Genomic DNA, 17,822 nt, shown 5'->3' on the forward strand with positions numbered 1-17,822 from the left:
GGCAACCAAAACCGAGCAACAGAGTATGTGGGGTCCATTTTAATGTTACAGGCCAAAGGGCCTACGAGGATGTTCTTCCAAGGTTTTTCCCATCAAAAACATACCCACCCTGGACAAAAGAAACTCATCGTAAGTTGTGCAAGGTTACAAAATTCAAGGCATTTTTTACCTTTCACTGAGCTGGTCCATGCCACCCTTTTTACCACCAACAAGAACATGCATTCGTAAGCATGCATGCCAGGCCAGCAGCATGTCTGCGAGATTGCTTAAATATATCATGAATATGAATGGCCTAGCGAACTGCCCATGCCCGCAATACCTTGTGTTGACCATTGCAAAATTAGCTCCATAGACATGACGGGGAGTGTAGCTGTACATAAACACATAAACGTGTGTAAGACTCATCGGGAAGTGGTGTCTAAGATCAGCCTAAACAGAGACATGATAACTGAACTACTGTGCTATTGGCTGTGATATATATAATGATTTTGTTCAAAAGTCCTGGTGCTTGTGTTAAGGCTTATGGGACAGCATAGCAGCAGCACTCAGTTTAGTATTCTTGTTTGGTCAAGTTATATACTTCCAGCTGGTATGGTTCTGATAGTTGTGAACTTCTAGAGTGGGTGCCATTCAAGCATGAATTTAGAATGTAAGGGCCTGTTTGTTGCAATATGAGAGGGTTGTAAAATTCGTGTTTCTTGAACAAAATCAAGTAAAATGAATTACTTTGCATGCAAAGAAATTTTTAATTTAGTAGATAGATTTTGGGGCAAGTATGCATGTCTACTCGCGGACAACTTTTTTGGCAATAAAGGGAAAGCTATGGGGATAGAGCTTCTGCACATGTACTTTTATGCAAGGTTCGGTTCAGCACGCGTCTCGTGCCACTGTGGAAAGTGATGTCTTCGAGAAATCAGCGTTGCATTCCGACGCAGACACCGCTTAGTGTTTGAGGTACACGTAATAGGCGGGACTTCCTCACACATCCAAAAACGCAGTGTGACAGCGTATGAAGTGAAATAGAAATATTTCACTGGTGTGTGTTGCATCCTGTCTCAAAGAGCTGCATGTAGAAAATAAAGGAGTAGTTTTTGTATCTTACTTGAAACTACTGACTATATTGATTGGCGATAGGATACACGATTTTCCTCTGTAGCCTTCGCTTCATTGCCAAGAAAAGTTGTCCGCGAGTACAGTGCGTTCTTTTATGAAGGCTGTGTAGGTTGCCTTATTACTGAAAAGTGCACCATGTCTCAAGAGTACAGCCACAGCTGTTCTGCATATTCATAGGTTCTGCAAAAAGACAGAAACAGCAACATGAGCCCACACCACCTTGTGGAGAACAGCCAACAGAGGAGCTGGTATTCCTGCCTGAACTGGATGTGGCCAGCGTGGTGACCTTGGGTGCCCCAGCCTTGTTGTCTGAACAAGTTGCCACTGAAGAGCAGTGCCCCTCAAAGACTCAGCATATGGGTAAATTGTTCTGGAGTTTTGCAATTTTTAACAATTTCACTGCAAAAATTGACAGCGTAAATAAAAATTGCTTTCTTCAGTCACTAGAATTTCAGTTACTTTTAGATGCAACATACATCAAATGTGGTGCAATAGTTGTCGAGGAAAACAATTTTTTTCATTACAATGTACATAGATCAGAGCCCTTGAGCTAGTTTCTTCTTGAAGCTACAATGTTAACCACAAGAGAAAACGAACAAAAAAATACACGGCATAGCAAAGTGATCAAAGCTTTGCCTGCAACTATCACATGCATAACAATCTTAGAAAGGATCATATGACAGGCAGTTGTTACACAAGTCTTTCATCCTGCTAATCTGTACTGCTCGAATGCAAAATAGAGCTCTGTAAGTAAGTCTTAACAGGAACTCCGGTGATTTTTCGATACTCACCGATTTCAATTAAACTTTCAAGATATGTTCTCTTCGGTACCTTGATATGTGCCAAATTATACAACCTTAAGTCATTTAGTTTTTTTTTTAGAAAAGGCATTTTAAAAATTGGTAGCCAATTCCGGAATCACGCCTGTTAACGCGGGCCACCCTGTATATGTGACGTAACGTGCCTACTCTTCTCCACCCCCGCCTTGCCCAGCAGACGGTTGCAGTGCGCGTTTTCTTCTATGAGGCAGCGACGCAAGCACAGTTGTTCGGTTTTGTTAGCTGCATAGCGTGTTAGTCGTCTATGACATCCGTCTTTGCAGTAAGCACGCACAATATTGAGCAACAAGGAGATCAATGCAGGGCACGTCAGCTACTTCAAGTGCCGGTGGGTCGAAATCAAAAGGCGATGCTTCCGCGCTAAGATAGTAGCTGCAATTATCGCTGAACTATATTCACTGGTAAGTTCAGACGGGCTGGCACAGCTAGATTTCGCGTCGGATGACATCACCGGCTTGCTTTTCGCGCGATAGAAGGAGCATGTGGGCTATGTTTACTCCTTGGCCAGCTGCGGCGGCGTGTAGCGTATTTCGTGACGTCATCGCATGCCCAGCACGGAGCAGCTCCCTATTTCGGTTTCGATTTCAACTTACCGTGTACTGCTCATTTAAAATTATTGACTAGTCTCTCAGCAAAACAAACCCCTCTCGCTGTTACAGGACTGTTAATACTACTTGAAAATTGCATTATCTCAATGCCAATGCAATGTCGAAAATGCACCGGAGTTGCCCTTTAAAGGAGTGGTGACAGAAATATTGTGAACTTCCATTCCTTGTTCCTAATGAGTGGCTACTGACTCGTTAATAGCAGCAGCAAAACACATTTTTCCCAGAACGAGACGAATGTTTAATTATAAGCTCAAATGTTGCGACAGAAGGTGATTTCGAAGAGCTCTTGGGGGTCCGGTGATGTGGTCGGCCTACTTGTTAAGAAATACCATTAGGTGACCGCGAACACCAGTGACTTCACTGGCTAGCTGCTGCCATGTTGTCAGCGCTGCTGTTTCATCAGCTGTGTTGAGCACTGCTAATGCTTGTTTCCTCTATCATCATACTCCATTGCTTATTTATTGCGGCGATTGATGAAAGAGCCGGGAGGAGTGTAAAAATATGTCAGAAACGCTTGATTCACTTTGCGAATCTCGTCGGTGGCTGCGATTATGTTCTTGTAATTATCGTCCAACTCAGGCAACGATTTTCATGAGGCTCGGAGCAGCCGCAGCATTAGGTGTGCTGAAACATTTTTGCTCTAATCATTAGTAACGTAGCGGGTTGAAAAGTGAAGGAAACAGTGAAATCACAACATTAGCGCTCTCTAACATTGTGTATGTGTAACATGTGAGTTGTGTGATGTAGGTTTTACAGACTCATATTTAGATTGGGCAACACTGCATTCTAAAGGCATACCAATCCCACGCACATATGTCGGGAGTTCCGAAGTAGTTATCTGTCCACTATGCAGTACGACATCAACAGTAGAGAGCTTTAGTTTGTCTTAGAATAACAGAGAGCTGAGCTAGTTGGTAAGTATTCATTCTAAATAGACAGGACGTGCGAACACGGACACAAGAAAGAAGTCAGCACACCACAAACGCCGACTAACAACTGAAGAGATGCACAATGGCAGAAAAGAAAGAAGGCACGAAAACTTATCTGCGCATGCCCCTGCAATAGACGAACCCATCAATCCAGCACGTGTGGGGGTAGGAAGAAACATGTCGTAGGTATACTGTACATTCATTGCGTACCTCACAGGCTAAAAAAAAAAGTAGGAAGTAGATGCGGCGTTAATGTTGTTTTTACGGCTGCCAATAAGCTAGGTAAGATTTGTGCCACTGTGTGGAGGAAGAATGAGCGAGTAAAAGACAAGAAGCGGAGCGATATTTGTTTCATAAAACACACCAACAAATTCACTGATTGCCGTGCAAGTGTGGTGTATAAGATCCCTTGCAGCTGGGCCGCTTCTACGTAGGACAGACGGGCCACTGCATTAACCAGAGATTATTGGAACATAAGGGATCGCCAGCCGGTGGCTCACCTTCTAATCTATCTTTACCTTGTTGAGAGTGCAAGTGTACGCCAAAATTTGATGAATGCGCAGTTTTGTACTGGCATAGGAATGAAGAAACGCGCCTGATGATTGAGGCATGGCATATCGAGAACAGTGGTAGCGCATGCGTGAGCCAACCGTCGATTAACTTGCATAAAGATGAAATCAAATGTTTTAACAATTATCTTTCACGTACCCCCACGCGTGCCGGATTGATAGGTACACATATTGCATGGGCATGCGCAGATAAGTTTTCGGGCCTTCTTTCATTTCCGCCGTTGTGCGTCTCTTCAGTTGTTAGTCGGCGTTTGTGGTGTCCCGACTTCTTTCTTGTGTCCATGTTTGCACGCCCTGTCTTTTTAGAATGATTTAGTTTGTCGGTAGACTTCCTAACATTTGCTGACACCCAGTCTCCGGAGCCGTTGACGGCACCAGCAGCAGCAGCGTAAAGCCCCTGGAAAATAACTTTACAGAAGTGGAACTGGTAGCAACATCTTATGGTGTTTTTCCAAGTACAGTTGAGTTTTTTTTGTATCCTCACTCGTGTCACTTTTCGTGTCGAAAACAAATGAGAATACTGTGTGTGGATAATTCCTTACCTGCCAATGCTTAGTACGCAGTCAGTAAGCAGTTAAGTCGCTTCAGTGTTGTGTTTGTAGGTCTCTGGTTAAGCTTTGAAATACAACTAATTTGCATCCTTAATGCTCTGAATTTACAGATCACCCTTACAGTGTTGCCCAAACAAGCCCCCGTAAAGCAGTCTCTGAGCAGAAGCTACTTGCTGCTTCGCTGCTGGAGTCAACGAACCAACTTCACAGGGAAGTTCAAGAACTTGCAGCACGTAACACAGACCTCCAGGACAGAGAAAAGCACTTGGAGAGAAAGCTTGCTCACATGCAAGCTGAAAGACTTCGGGCACCTCAGCTACCTGACACAACAAAGTCGCAGGAAATGTTAGCTGATGCCAAAATGTTGAGATTCTACACAGGCTTTCAATCTGCGCAGAGATACATGCTGTTCATTAAGTTTGTAGAAGATGGGTTATCAGCTTATCAAGATGTAACGGGTCAAGGTATTCCATGTGTAATGCACATGATGGACCAAGTGACACTCGTGCTCATGAGGTTCAGATTGAACCTTCCTGATCAAGATCTTGCGTACAGGTTTGGCACGAGTTTGACCAGTGTAAGCCGCATCTTTTCATTTTGGACTGAATTTCTAGCGGCTTACCTCGGACGGGTGCCTCACTGGCCCAGTCGTGAAATCGTCAAAAGATTCATGCCTCAGGTGTTTAAAGATACCTATCCAACTACAAGAGTTATCTTAGACTGCACAGAAATATTCATAGAAACCCCTAGTGATTACACTGTGCAGAGTGCCACTTATTCAGCGTACAAAGGTCAGAATACAGCAAAAGGACTTGTTGGTATATCTCCAAACGGCATGGTGACTTTTGTTGCTGACCTTGCTCCAGGAAGGCTTTCTGATAAAGAGATAACACGGTGCAGTGGTCTGTACAAAAAGCTGGAGCAAGGCGACTCAGTAATGGCTGATAGAGGATTTTTGATTGAAGATGATCTTACTGAGCTTGGCGTGTCACTAAATATTCCGCCGTTTATGAAAGGAAAATCCCAGCTGTCATTACAGGATGAACAAGAGACGAGAAAAATTGCTAAAGTCAGGATTCATGTTGAACGTGTGATTGGCCAACTGAAGACTTTCAAAGTTCTTAAAGGGCCCCTCACCAGGTTTGACAATTTTGAGCTGACCAGCGCAATCCATGCACTAGGCGTTCACCATTACGTCTGCCAAAATTTGCAACGCTACGCGCCGCGTAAATGGGTCAAATTTCAAGCTGAACGCTGCTTGCCCTTCTTCTCGCGTCCACGCGCCCAGAGAATGAGGGGATGACGTGCATGAGAGAATGGCCCTACGTAGATAGTAGTGCTGTGACGTCGCTCCTCTACGTAGACGAGTGTGCTCTGACGTCGCCAACAGTAGCACGTGACACTGCGATAATTATTTGACACGACGCGTAGTTTTTGTAATTTGTTGCTTGAGTGGATGAATAAAACTTGAGAGCAATAATAAAACACACAAACGGAATGTGTGCGTTTTCTTTTTTAATTTTTACTGCGAATCGCAGCGAGATTCGAGACTAATCTACCTCCGTTTCGCACGCGTTCGTGTTCTCGCGCTTTGCGCATCGTGCAGACGCCACCCTTTACAACGAAACTAATCTTCCACCGCGTTCCAGCGCTCATTAGGCTCATTTATCCTCCCGCGTCTAACTAGATGTTCATGCGGCACACCGCTAGTCTCGCGTTCGTACAAATGTTGCAGCTTTCGTGCTCAGTAATAGGTTGAAAGCCAAGTGGTCGGCGAGGGCGCATTCGGCATAACTTGCAGAGATGAAGCGCAAAGAACGCCGCCACAACACCGCTCGCGTCTCGGGGGCTCGGGCTGGTTCGGGCGCGTCATGCGCTCGTGACATTCTGTGCGCATGACGTGTTCATGCGTATGCGTTATGTGATCCTTCCGCTCGTGTGCCGAAGAGGGCAGGGAAGGGATTTGGCTTGCGAAGGCTACGCGGGGCGAGCGGCGAGGGTTTGCAGCTCGCCTCCTCGCATCATGGTTTCGCGCCGCTACAAATTATTGTTTTTCTCAGCTTCTAACCGACCGATTAGAAAAATTCTTGTGGCATAATGCTCTTTATTGGGCTCGCAACAACTTGCAATGTGTAACTAAAATTCGTTAGGTCACCTGGTGAGGGGCCCTTTAAACAGGTATACCCAATCACAATGTCACGGAAGCTGAACTCTGTGTGGAAGGCGTGTGCCTACGTGTACAATTTCATGAACGAACCTTTGGTTGATCGATGATCATAGAAGAGGAAGCATTGAAAAATTCTGTCAACATTCTCATAGCACTCGTGTCATTCTGCTCATGGGATACGAAGGACACTGCAGAGGAGGATCCCACATTATTTTTGATAACGTGCAGTGCCTTTGTGCGCATAATTTGGCATCTTTCTTCACGTTTTTTTTTTCCTAGACTTCAATTTTTAGGCTGTGCTCGACCTGTCCGCTTCCTATAAGTGTTGCTGTAATTTTCTCATGATCATCCTTGCCCTATTTAGTTCCAGTCCTGGACTAAGGCCTCTCCCAATGATCTCAATGCGCCCTATATCTTGTACAAGCCGATTCCATTTTATCCCTGCGTACCTCCTTTCATCACGCCATATAACTTGCTGTCTTCATCGAGTGCATTTCCCCTCCCTTGGTAACGATGCTGTTGCTTAATCGTCCACGTGTTCTCTGTCCTACACATTAAGTGACCAGCCCAGGACCATTTATTGAGCTTGAAGTCAACTAGAATATCCGCTACTTGTGTCTGTTCCATGATCCATTTGGCTGTTTTCCGCTCTCTCAATGTTGCTTTCACCATTTTTTGTTCCATTGCATGCTGCATGATGCTTAACTTTTTCTGTAGTTTCTTTGTTATGTTCTCTGTTTCAGCACCCATATGTTAGAAATTGCAGTATCGAGTTATTGTATGCTTTCACTTTTTAAGGATAGTGGCATGTTGCCGCTCATTAGTCACGAGTGCTTGCCGTATGCAATCCAGCCCGTTATTCTTCAGTGAATTTCCTTTTCCTAAGCAAGCTCCCCTATTAGTAATTGACCTAGGTATGCATATTATTGTGGAGACTTTTTTTCTAATCATAACCCCTCTCTCTTTCTAGGCTATTGGGCATTATGTTTGTGTTCAGCCTATTTATTTTTGGCCCTGCTTATATGCTTTCTTGGTTTCAGTTCTGAATTTTTGGGGGGAGGAGGATTTATTCCCATTGTTGCGTAATAATGCTATGTCGTCCCCAAATCGCAGATAGCCAAGATATTCGTCAGGTTTTATTCCTAACCCCTCTTTCTATTGCCATCTTATTCTGCCTTTTGTGAAGAAGCAAGGTAGCTGTAGAGTCTAGATGTCGGCTTGCATATTTATACATGTTACAGGTGCTCCTTTCTAACTCTGTGCTATCAGGACTGCTGGTATCTCAGCCAAGTTGAAGGACTTTTCATAGTCTATGAAAGTTAAATAAAGGGGTTTGTTATACTCGCCACATTTCTCAATTACCTGTGATTCATCGAAGAATATCTTGCCTGAAGCTGCCTTGCTCATCAATTTCAACTAGCCGAGCTTCCCATCTTGCTGTTTTCTGTACTAGTATTTCACATTTGTGACCTGTTAAAAAAGATGTGTTGTTGTCGTAACAAAAAAATCACAGTTGTTCGTTCACATATGGCCTTGTCGATGGTTGATTCCGCGAAATGGATTGATGGATTACACAGTACATGTTTACAAAGTTACGATTTTCATGTTTAGCATGTGTCCCATGCTGTCTATATGGCTGATTATTTGTTGAATACACAGCCAGAAAATCATTATGAATGTCTTTCAGTAAAGCATTTTGATGTGCACTGTTTGATTCAATCAAAGACCAACTTGTTGGTAAAACCAATTTATTGCACTTCATAAATATGCAGCATAACATTTTGTACAGGTACACATTCAACACCCCTCTTAGCACTTTTCGACATTCAAGAACGTGCACAAGGGATGATCAGCAGTGATAAAAAGTAGGAGTGTGCGAATATTCGAGTTTCGAATTCGAATCGAATAATACCTAACCGAATAATTCCATTTGACTTTCGAATAGCTAGTATTTGAAGTTTCGAATAATTCGACAGGACGAATATCTAAAACGCGACAAAGGTCAATGGTGTTACTTAGCTAGGTTGGGATTGCTAAAACTAACACTAACATCGGTACAGTAGGCCTTTCGTTAAAATTTTCACAGATATCCTGGTACAAAAGTGAGTGCATGTTTATTTTAAAGGCGATTATGTAATTTTCACAAGTAAAAAAAAAAACGTGAGAAAACTGACAAGCACTTTACAACTTCGCCTCTGAAGCGAAGACACGGACTTTTTTTTGCGATAGTTCGGTCGCGTATGCAGCAGGCGCCGTAAAACATCCTGACTTCGGCTCGTGAAACCCTCGGTGATTGGATTCACATATTAAAATTTGTTCACGCTGTGCAGTCGTCACTGCCGCACTGCACCACTCTTTAAAAAACTCCCATCGTTCCGGCACGTAGTTAAAACGCTGCTGTGAACGGGCGGCCGAAGATTTTTGGGCGACGCGGGTACCCATGGAGATAAAGCACAATCGCGCGACCATACATGACGCGAAATTGAATCCGTATTCCGCGACCAATAGGGGGGGGGGGTAGAACTAGCTACCGTACCTCCTTCTTTTAGCCGTTAGAAGGTCACAAGAGCCCCTGCTAACTGGAGTGACGCCTCTTCTATCAACATGCCTGCGCAGTGCGCGCCCATGAAGGCAGAAGAAAAATACCCTTCTGAACAAGCGAGTAATAAAGCTGCTACCAAGCTGTAGCGTCCCTGACTTTGGCGGTACCGCTTCGTGAAAATATACGTACTATTCGATATTTGATATTCGATATTTTTGGCCACTATTCGATTCGATTCGAGATGGAATTTCACTATTCGCACACCCTTAATAAAAGCCTTGCATACAGACTGTATCCAAAGCACATTCTCATTGTGCCTTGAATAGTAGCAAATGACTAGAAATTCCAATAGTTCTTTTCTGGCAGTGCTGTTGCCTACTCACAACATATAATTACACAAGGCCCGGCTCCACCTTGATTGAAATTCTGATAGAGGGGGTGTTTTATAGAACATAAATATTGAAAAGTGCCCCCTTCCTTGAGGAAAATTTTTGGCTGCAGGCCTGGTTGGCATAACACAGGACACACACACTGTTATCTATACAGGATGCTTTGTACATACCATGCAACAAGGGGCAGCCTTTTGCTGCTGTTCTACTCATTGTAAAAGTGGCTATGCTTGCAAAAGTTCATTTTTAACACCCTTGAAGAAAGAAAGCGCTGAACACCTATATATATCACAGATGCCTTTTAAAATAAGATGTGTATTCTGAACAGCTAACTTATGTGAAGGCTTTTTTAAAGAGACCGACAACCAATTTTATGGGGCCTATTTTCTTTGGCGCAAAGGAAAGCTTGCTGGTCAGAGTGTCTAGTCACGGAATGGTAACGTGAAAAATGCCGCGATACACTTGTAATCAGAATTTGTCTATATGCGGCAAATATGAAGTCCTATACACACATGAAAACACATGCTGCAAACAGTGAGCACGAGAGCAATATGCGTTCGAGCATAGTGGTTTACTGCACATGCGTGCGCATGTGCAGGTGCATGTGCCGCAGGTCAACACGGTCCTCTGGCTGCCGTGGAGGTAGCGCCTCGCTTCCCACCGTGTAACTCCTTTTGCCTCATAAGCAGTACAAAATAGAGAGGGGATGGATAACAATATACATACTCTAATTTTCAGGATGAATTATGGCACGCATGACAGCATCAAACTATGTGACTACGTACAGCAAAGTGATAGACTCCATAATCGAGCTTCAAGGCTCTCCCGCTAGGCTGCACGACATGCCGGTTTTTTGTTACTGTTAAACACGATTTAAAAGTATAAATCCTACTCGCAACGCGAAAAGGATGTAGGAATGTGTCGTTATATTTCACGGTCTTTTCATTTCTACCAGGATCTAATGACACTTTCTGGCCAGCTGTCGGTCCCTTTAAGGTTAGTTCATTCGTTCACACCTCTGACTAGCACCATTCGCACGACCAAGTTAGTCGTAAAGCGACTGCTTTGGCTCAGTCACTCACTGCTCGATTTTTCAGTTGTGCGACTGCAGTCGCAAACTTCTGAACCAATCACATGCGCAGGAACAGGAGGTAAGCCTATTTTACGAGGCAATGGCAATGTGAGCCATATGCGAGCAGATGTGAAGTTTGTGTGGCAACGGGTATAAGTCGCACGCAGGTGTGAACATTGGTCGCTTTTCAGTCGCTAGTCGTGAATGGTCGCGCGACCGGTGCAAGTCTCAGGTGTGAAGGGGCTTTTAGGGTGAACACGGCACAGTATGTAAGCGCTTTGGGAATCACCAATACGTCCATTCTCACAGTGCACCCTTAAGCATATCAGTGTGCTTCAGAGCCGTTTTCATTGGGTTGCATATGCAGACAGTAAAATTGCTCCAGTGCAGGAAGCATGCCTTTCCAAACCTCAGCGTTAAATGGAATTCGCTCAACGTACAGGTCCCTACCACAGTCCACAGCTAGGTCACACCACTTTAGTCCCGTAACACCAAGCTGTCCTTGAATTTGATTGTAGTACTTGTGTCGGTGGTTGAGCTTACCCGCTTTTAAAAAGGGCGCTTTTTTTTGGTTAATTGCCTCCTCCAATGAAAGGCCCTCTTCCATTGCTTTGGCAAGTGTCTTGATTTCTACAAGACCATGCTCGCCTATGGTTTTGTCGAGAACGAGGCCGTCTGGGGAGGCACCAAGGAAAGGTACACTGGGGTTTACACACAAACCTACGGGGAAAACTTCTACATTTTGCAGGTCTTTATACTTGTTGATGGCACTCGCTTCATTTTCCAGGCCTGCCTTCATGAATTTAGTAGCAGGAGCTGATCTTGAGCCTCTGATAGAGGCAACAAATTTTTCAGTCACAGGGGCTTTTCTTGTTACAACGTCTCTAAAGCGAGACGCAGTTATTCGTTTCTTTCTTTCTTCATGCCAGAGAGGGACACTACTCTGGCCCCTTGTCATTTCTTCTAGGGCGTGAGCTTCTTCAAGTGACAGAGCACAAGCACTCATGTCCTCTTGTGTTTGATAGTCTGCTACACACAATGGCAGCCTTATTTGTTGTTGTGGTGTGGGCACACTTTCAGCTGGCTGGTCAAGTTTATTCGGTTCATATCCGGCCTCCTCAATCACCGCAACTAACATGGGAGAGAGCCCGGATTCTTGGAAACCTGTACATAATTTCTTCAGGGCAGACACTTTCATCGGAACGTTCAGCTTTTCAGCTGAGCATTCTTGTTGTCGAGGCACTTTACCTGGCTGGTGCCTAGTAAATTGCAGATCTGAAAAGCTGGTCACCCCAAGTTTACGCTTTGTGCTCCGACACCCCCATGCTTTTGGTTTCGATGTGCACGATACACTATCTGGTACAAATAGGTGGCCCATGCGTTGAACATCTAGCAAGTACCACAGTAAAGCAGCGACATGCTTGCACACGCCACCTGCGCCAGCCGCACATGTGCACCTGCCGCTTTCAACTTTGCCGCCTGAGGAGAGTATGCAGCTAGTCTCGTATATCTTGGCTAGTGAAAAGGATGCTTGGACACTTGCTTTAACAAATGTACTGTCCTTGTCATAGTGCAAAAGCACAGATCCAACCTTGTCGGCTTTGAACATGCGATATCCAGCAGCGCAGTGCTTCTCGGCGCCATGGGCTCTTTCATGCTGCTTGATGCTTTCTTCACAAAATTCTGCAGGAAAATCTTTGAGTTGCTTGGTCCATGGGCCTCTTGGAACCTGAAGTTCTTGTTGTGGAGTGAGCACCGGCCTGCAATGAACAGCACAAACATAGCAAATCAATGTAACAAATAAAAACATGGTAGATGTAAAACTGTTACTTCAACACCTGGAACAATATGTCATAGGCACGCTTGGTCCTGGTACAACGTAGTTGAGTTGTCTATTTTAATCTACACAGAACAGTCTCAAATGCACCACTGATTCTTTTTGCTTGCTTGCATTCCTCTTATTCAAGAATGCAGTGACAGAAATGTTGCAATAAACTAGTCCTGGAATGTTTCGTTTTGTAACCTGTGTGTTGTGCTCTAAAATAAAACATTGCTCAGCCCTCGCTCAACTATATCACTGTGTTTTTGTTAGAGTTGATGACATTTCCAATCATCAGAAAAGCATTGCTTTGATGTACACACGAGGTTATGATTCATTTTCTGCGCTTTCATATATCATATGTCTCTTGCCTTTTAGGTTGTATGAATAAATTTTTGCACCATTTTTTGTAGCAATATAAGTGAGCCCACTTGAATAGTAAAAACAAAGTTGTACACGACGCGGCAGTTGCATGAAAAATAATACATCAGAAAAGAGGATGGGTATACAAATACGTACACAGCTGAACACAACGAGATGACACAAACGCTGACTAACCAGCTCAACTTTCTGACATTCATAAAAATAGAAAAGCATAATTACAAAAGTCTTGGAAGCCTATGCTAATCATAGCGGGCAGATTATTTTCCTTGGCACATGAATTTGGGCACTTCACAAATAAAATGTTCATAATATATCATCTGTTATAACTTGTTTGTGGCCACGAGTGGAAAACAGCACTTAAAATATGGGACAAGGAAGGACGCAAGACCACAGCTACATGGTGTTGCGTCCTTTCTTGTCCCGGCTTTTAAGCACTGTTTTTCCCACTCGTAATAACACACAAGCCCCCACAATGAGTTTTAAACACACTGTCAGTTCATAATAGTGCAGACTGCATCATATTATTTTTGTCAGTATTAATAACCTTCTAGAAATATCAAATCCGATCACTGTGACTAAGAAAATGCCCAGTTACAGCACATTCGAAGCTTTAGATGCTCAGGTCATTCTGCTCCCGAAATTGCTCTTTAATACAGAACCTAGGTATGACAAGTTTCGGATAGGATAGAGCCCAAAATATATAGGTACAGGACTGCATGTCAGTGTGTGCTAGCTTTGGGCATGTTGACACGTGTTTGAACGTTTGAAATCTACGCAACATTATGGCTATCAGTGCGGTTCCCGTAATTTCGCTAGTCGATGCTCTTCGATAACTGCTGTCGTACAGTTTTTCTAAAACGCCACGCTGAGTAGATATAACTGCAGCCGGCACGTACATTAGCAGCTCAAAATCTTGCACGTTCGTCAGTCGCTGTAAGTTCAACATTAACTCATATTATCTGCTCTTGAATAAAACTGTTTGACCTCCGAACCATACGAAAGAAGCACCCAAGTGCGTCACCCGATTCTAAATGCAACATATCGCCATGCTACCCCGGGCGGCGCAGCCGGCTGTTTACAGTCTGGACGAAGCTCCAGTTTTCTAGTTTTTTCAAAATGAACACTCACCTCTTTTTCACAGATGTCATTGCTGCAGCACACGCGAAGCAGTTGATCAGTTATTCTGAAGATGCGACCCTGAAAATATTCGAGAGCAAAGCATAGTAGTCACGGTGCGCGTGCGCCTGTTTTGTGCACGTATATCTATTTTGGACGCGCAAATATAAATGATACGTACGTTTCACGATGCGGATGAACAGGCTACGTCGACAGACTGCATTCACCAAACTCGGATTTTTTTTTTTCGTGTCGGTAGCTTCGATCACACAGCTGTCACTGCGTCGGGCGCTTGCTTAACCGAGCTCGCCTCCGCCGGTGTACACACATTTCCCATACTGCACTGCGCGCTCGCAGTGGCTTCTGGGATAGCTTGAAAAAGGTCTATTGGGGACCCAAGAAATTTGGGAGCCGCGAGGACGCATGCGCAGAACGCAAGCCACTCTCGGACTCTTGCGCCCGCGTTTGTCTCAAATGTCTCAAGATGCTGCAGCGCCTTCCTTTGGGCGGCAAACAAAACATGAGCCCGCGACCTCACGCGAAGAAAATATAGACGGCGCTTGGCATTGGCACGTGAAGCCACGGCTCGCGTTTCCTGCGGGCGTCGATCCTGGTCACTAAGGGTGTGTTCCAATACTCACCGTAGACGGCTAAATAGATAGCTAAGTGGACAGCGGCCATCTTAAGTTCCATTCCAATTCTCACGTAGCCGGCAAAATAGACAGCTTCGAGAAAGACAAAAATGATGCAGGCTACTTTGCTGTCCAAACAAGATGGCGGCTCAGCGCAATGCTCGCGTAGCTCGGATCTCGCCGGTATGGTCGTCTGTACACCAGTAGGCGCTTTTCCAGGCGCTCAATGTAAGCTACGTTAATATTTTTATAGGTTTGAACACGAAAGAGGCTAAAGAAAGAACATTTACGTTTGTTTTTCTTAGCTTTCTCTTCTCGACGCGAGGTGGCACTACGTCACGTAGACGTCTTCTAGACGCGTTTCATTTGTCGGACAGCATGACCTCGATGCTGTCTTCTAAGCTGTCAGCGTAGACTGTCTACGATGCTGTCCAGAATTGGAACACAGCCTAAGATAAAACTTTAAAAGGGTGTAAACTGGACCTTGTTGGCTCGGCTTCATAGGAGGGAACAGCGCAGATACACGAGACAAGAGAGACTGACAGGACCTGGCGCTGGCTAACAACATGAGCGTTTATTTCATATATATATATATATATATATATATTTGTGCACATACGAAATAAACGCCCATGTTGTTTGCCAGCGCCAAGTCCTGTCAGTCTCTCTTGTCTCGTGTATCTGCGCTGTTACGACTGGAGTAGGGCCCCTCGGGTGCGCGGCGTAGGATACGAGGTTCTGGCATCCCACCGCTGGAACCGCTGTTGGGACTCGGGTTGCGTGGCCGGTGCGAACACGAGTGTGTATCGTGCTCGGAGTAGTCAGTAAGGGCAAGGTGAAGAAGGAAAATATTTTATATACAGACTATGTACATATTTTAGCTCTCAGGCAACATGACTGCCAGCCCGACCACGTCGGCTGGTTCGACTCCGTTCGAGTCGTTCTCCTTCTCCGATCTCCCCTCTCATCGATGGACCGGCACGGCCTTAAATCCTCTAGCCGTCCATTGTCCAGCTGACGGTCCGCCAGTCGCAGGTGTTGACGTTCTTCTAGTCTCCTGACCGTCCGCCGGCCGCAGGTGTTGACGGTCTTCTAGTCTCTTGACCGCCCGCAGGTGTTGACGGTCTTCTAGTCTCTTGACCGCCCGCCGGCCACAGGTGTTGACGTTCTTCTAGTCTCCTGACCGTCCGCCGGCCGCAGGTGTTGACGGTCTTCTAACCTCTTGACCGCCCGCCGGCCACAGGTGTTGACGTTCTTCTAGTCTCCTGACCGTCTGCCGGCCGCAGGTGTTGACGGTCTTCTAACCTCTTGACCGCCCACCGGCCCCAGGTGTTCGCTCCTTTTTGTATGTTGAGCAGCCTTTCCATAGCTGGGCAGCTTTGAAGAACGACTGGCGTCAGTTGTCGGGACCGGCTGGGTGAAGACGCCGTTTTCCCCGGATTGCCGACAAAGCATGCAGGGGTTGATCCCCGCTTCCACGTTCGATCAGGTGCTCTGGCACAACAGCGCTGTTCCTTGCTATGAAGATAAAACTTCATTTGGCTCTAGTTGGGACACATTCCTGAGGCTAAAATTACAGCGCAAATGCACTTTTTTGTCCTTGTTACATCTTTACTTCTTTGTCCCGGCACCCGTCTGAATATGATTTTATGTATTCGCGTATCTAATACACTATCATCCTTGTTACACGTTTTCGCTTAGAGATATTGTTGTGTGCGCATGTGGGGTAAGTTTGCCTTGGGCTTATATATGCATTGGCGTATGAAGAAATAAAGCAGTTGTCAGTCAGCGCTTGTGTCGCAGGATTCTGTTCGTGGTGTAAGATATATATACTGTGATTCTGGTTCAGCCGTCTCGTTTCTTCCCCCCTGTGGCATAAGTCTACAAGCGCCAAAGCGTTCCCACGAGCTGACGCCACCACGAGCCACGGGACGCTCTCCTTTTTTCCTGGCCGCCTGGCCACGAGTGGCGTGGCGCTACAACTCTTAAGAGTGGACACTCCCATAGACCCCAGCGGCCCAATCGACCCTAGCGCACCTGGTGGTTGATGAGAGCAAGTGGCCGGCGCTTCCCGTTTCGGTTTCACTGGCGCGAATCTTGAAATACTCTGCGTAACCGACATTTGGTTATGACGAAAGTTAATGATTTCAGACCACTTTTCTTCGCCCAAATGGCAAAGCTGTTGTTTGTCGTTTAGCGATTATAGCGATTCCCTATTTTGTCTAGTTCAAGGGTTTGTGCGAATGGAGGTCGTGACGTAATCTTTACTTCGATTAAGTTATAATAGAAAGAGATGCAGGTAATCGTAATTCACTATGGCTTTATTCATCGCGCTTGTGTTCTTTTGGAACAAGCGGCCAATCTATATATCGATCAAAGAGACAGAGTATCCGCAATGTTTTTATTCCAAGGCAAGGTAGACAACCAAATGAGAACAGCATCGCACAGAAATGCAAGGTAGACAGCAAATGCATCTCGGCTTACAAATAAATTGTAACAAATATTGTAACAAATAAAGGGAGAACACAGACAACGCACACATCGCTAGAGTTCGGAGAAGCCGACAAGCTAGTGAAGTATGACACACTGGGCCGTAAGGATCTATGGCAAAAACACAGCGCACAAAGCTGATGAAGAAGGAACAAGTGACATACACACAGCAATGAAGTCGCGAGTCACGACTGGGGTTAACCGAAATAATGCGCAGAAAAAAAAGCGTACAGAAACCACACGACAAAATATATCAGAAAAGCCAGGATTTATTCGTGGTACGAAGCTTCTAGAAACGCGTCGTGAAGCATGTGAGGCCCAGCGAACGCTCCCCAATGTTTCGCACCGAGCCACTCCGTGCACCGAGCTCAGCGCACAGACGCTCGCGTCGGTGGCAGACGCAGCCCGCGTCGCCTGCCGTGCCGCCCTTTGTAATACTGCAGACGTTGCGCGATGTTCTCGTCTAGCCGCCACATAAAGCTGCAAACAGTTTTTTAAGCGAACCTCGCCGTCCTTACAAGCTTCAGAAAAAGGTTACAACTGCGCGAATGTCTTATTCGCGCAGTTGTAACCTTTTTCTGAATCAATGAGCCAACTAGCCC

The 17,822-nt window shown here is 45.3% G+C and overlaps 1 protein-coding gene across 1 annotated transcript; it reads left to right on the top strand.

Moving 5' to 3' along the window:
• LOC125757429 (uncharacterized) lies at nt 1-11,914 on the top strand. Its single transcript, XM_049413019.1, has 4 exons — nt 1-129; nt 1,291-1,473; nt 4,720-5,749; nt 11,860-11,914. Exons 2-4 carry the CDS (start codon nt 1,470-1,472, stop codon nt 11,912-11,914), a joined length of 1,089 nt encoding a protein of 362 aa, XP_049268976.1. The 5' UTR covers nt 1-129; nt 1,291-1,469.
• Nucleotides 11,915-17,822: the final 5,908 nt, after the last annotated feature.

The sequence above is a fragment of the Rhipicephalus sanguineus genome, chromosome 2, assembly GCF_013339695.2.
Source record: "Rhipicephalus sanguineus isolate Rsan-2018 chromosome 2, BIME_Rsan_1.4, whole genome shotgun sequence".
NCBI classification, from domain to species: Eukaryota; Metazoa; Arthropoda; class Arachnida; order Ixodida; family Ixodidae; genus Rhipicephalus; species Rhipicephalus sanguineus.

Excerpts from the sequence above, each read along its gene's own strand:
- LOC125757429 (XM_049413019.1), top strand. Across the intron at positions 5,750-11,859 it reads CTTAAAGGGCCCCTCACCAG|CTGGCTGGTCAAGTTTATTC; the intron begins GTTTGACAATTT and ends GCACACTTTCAG.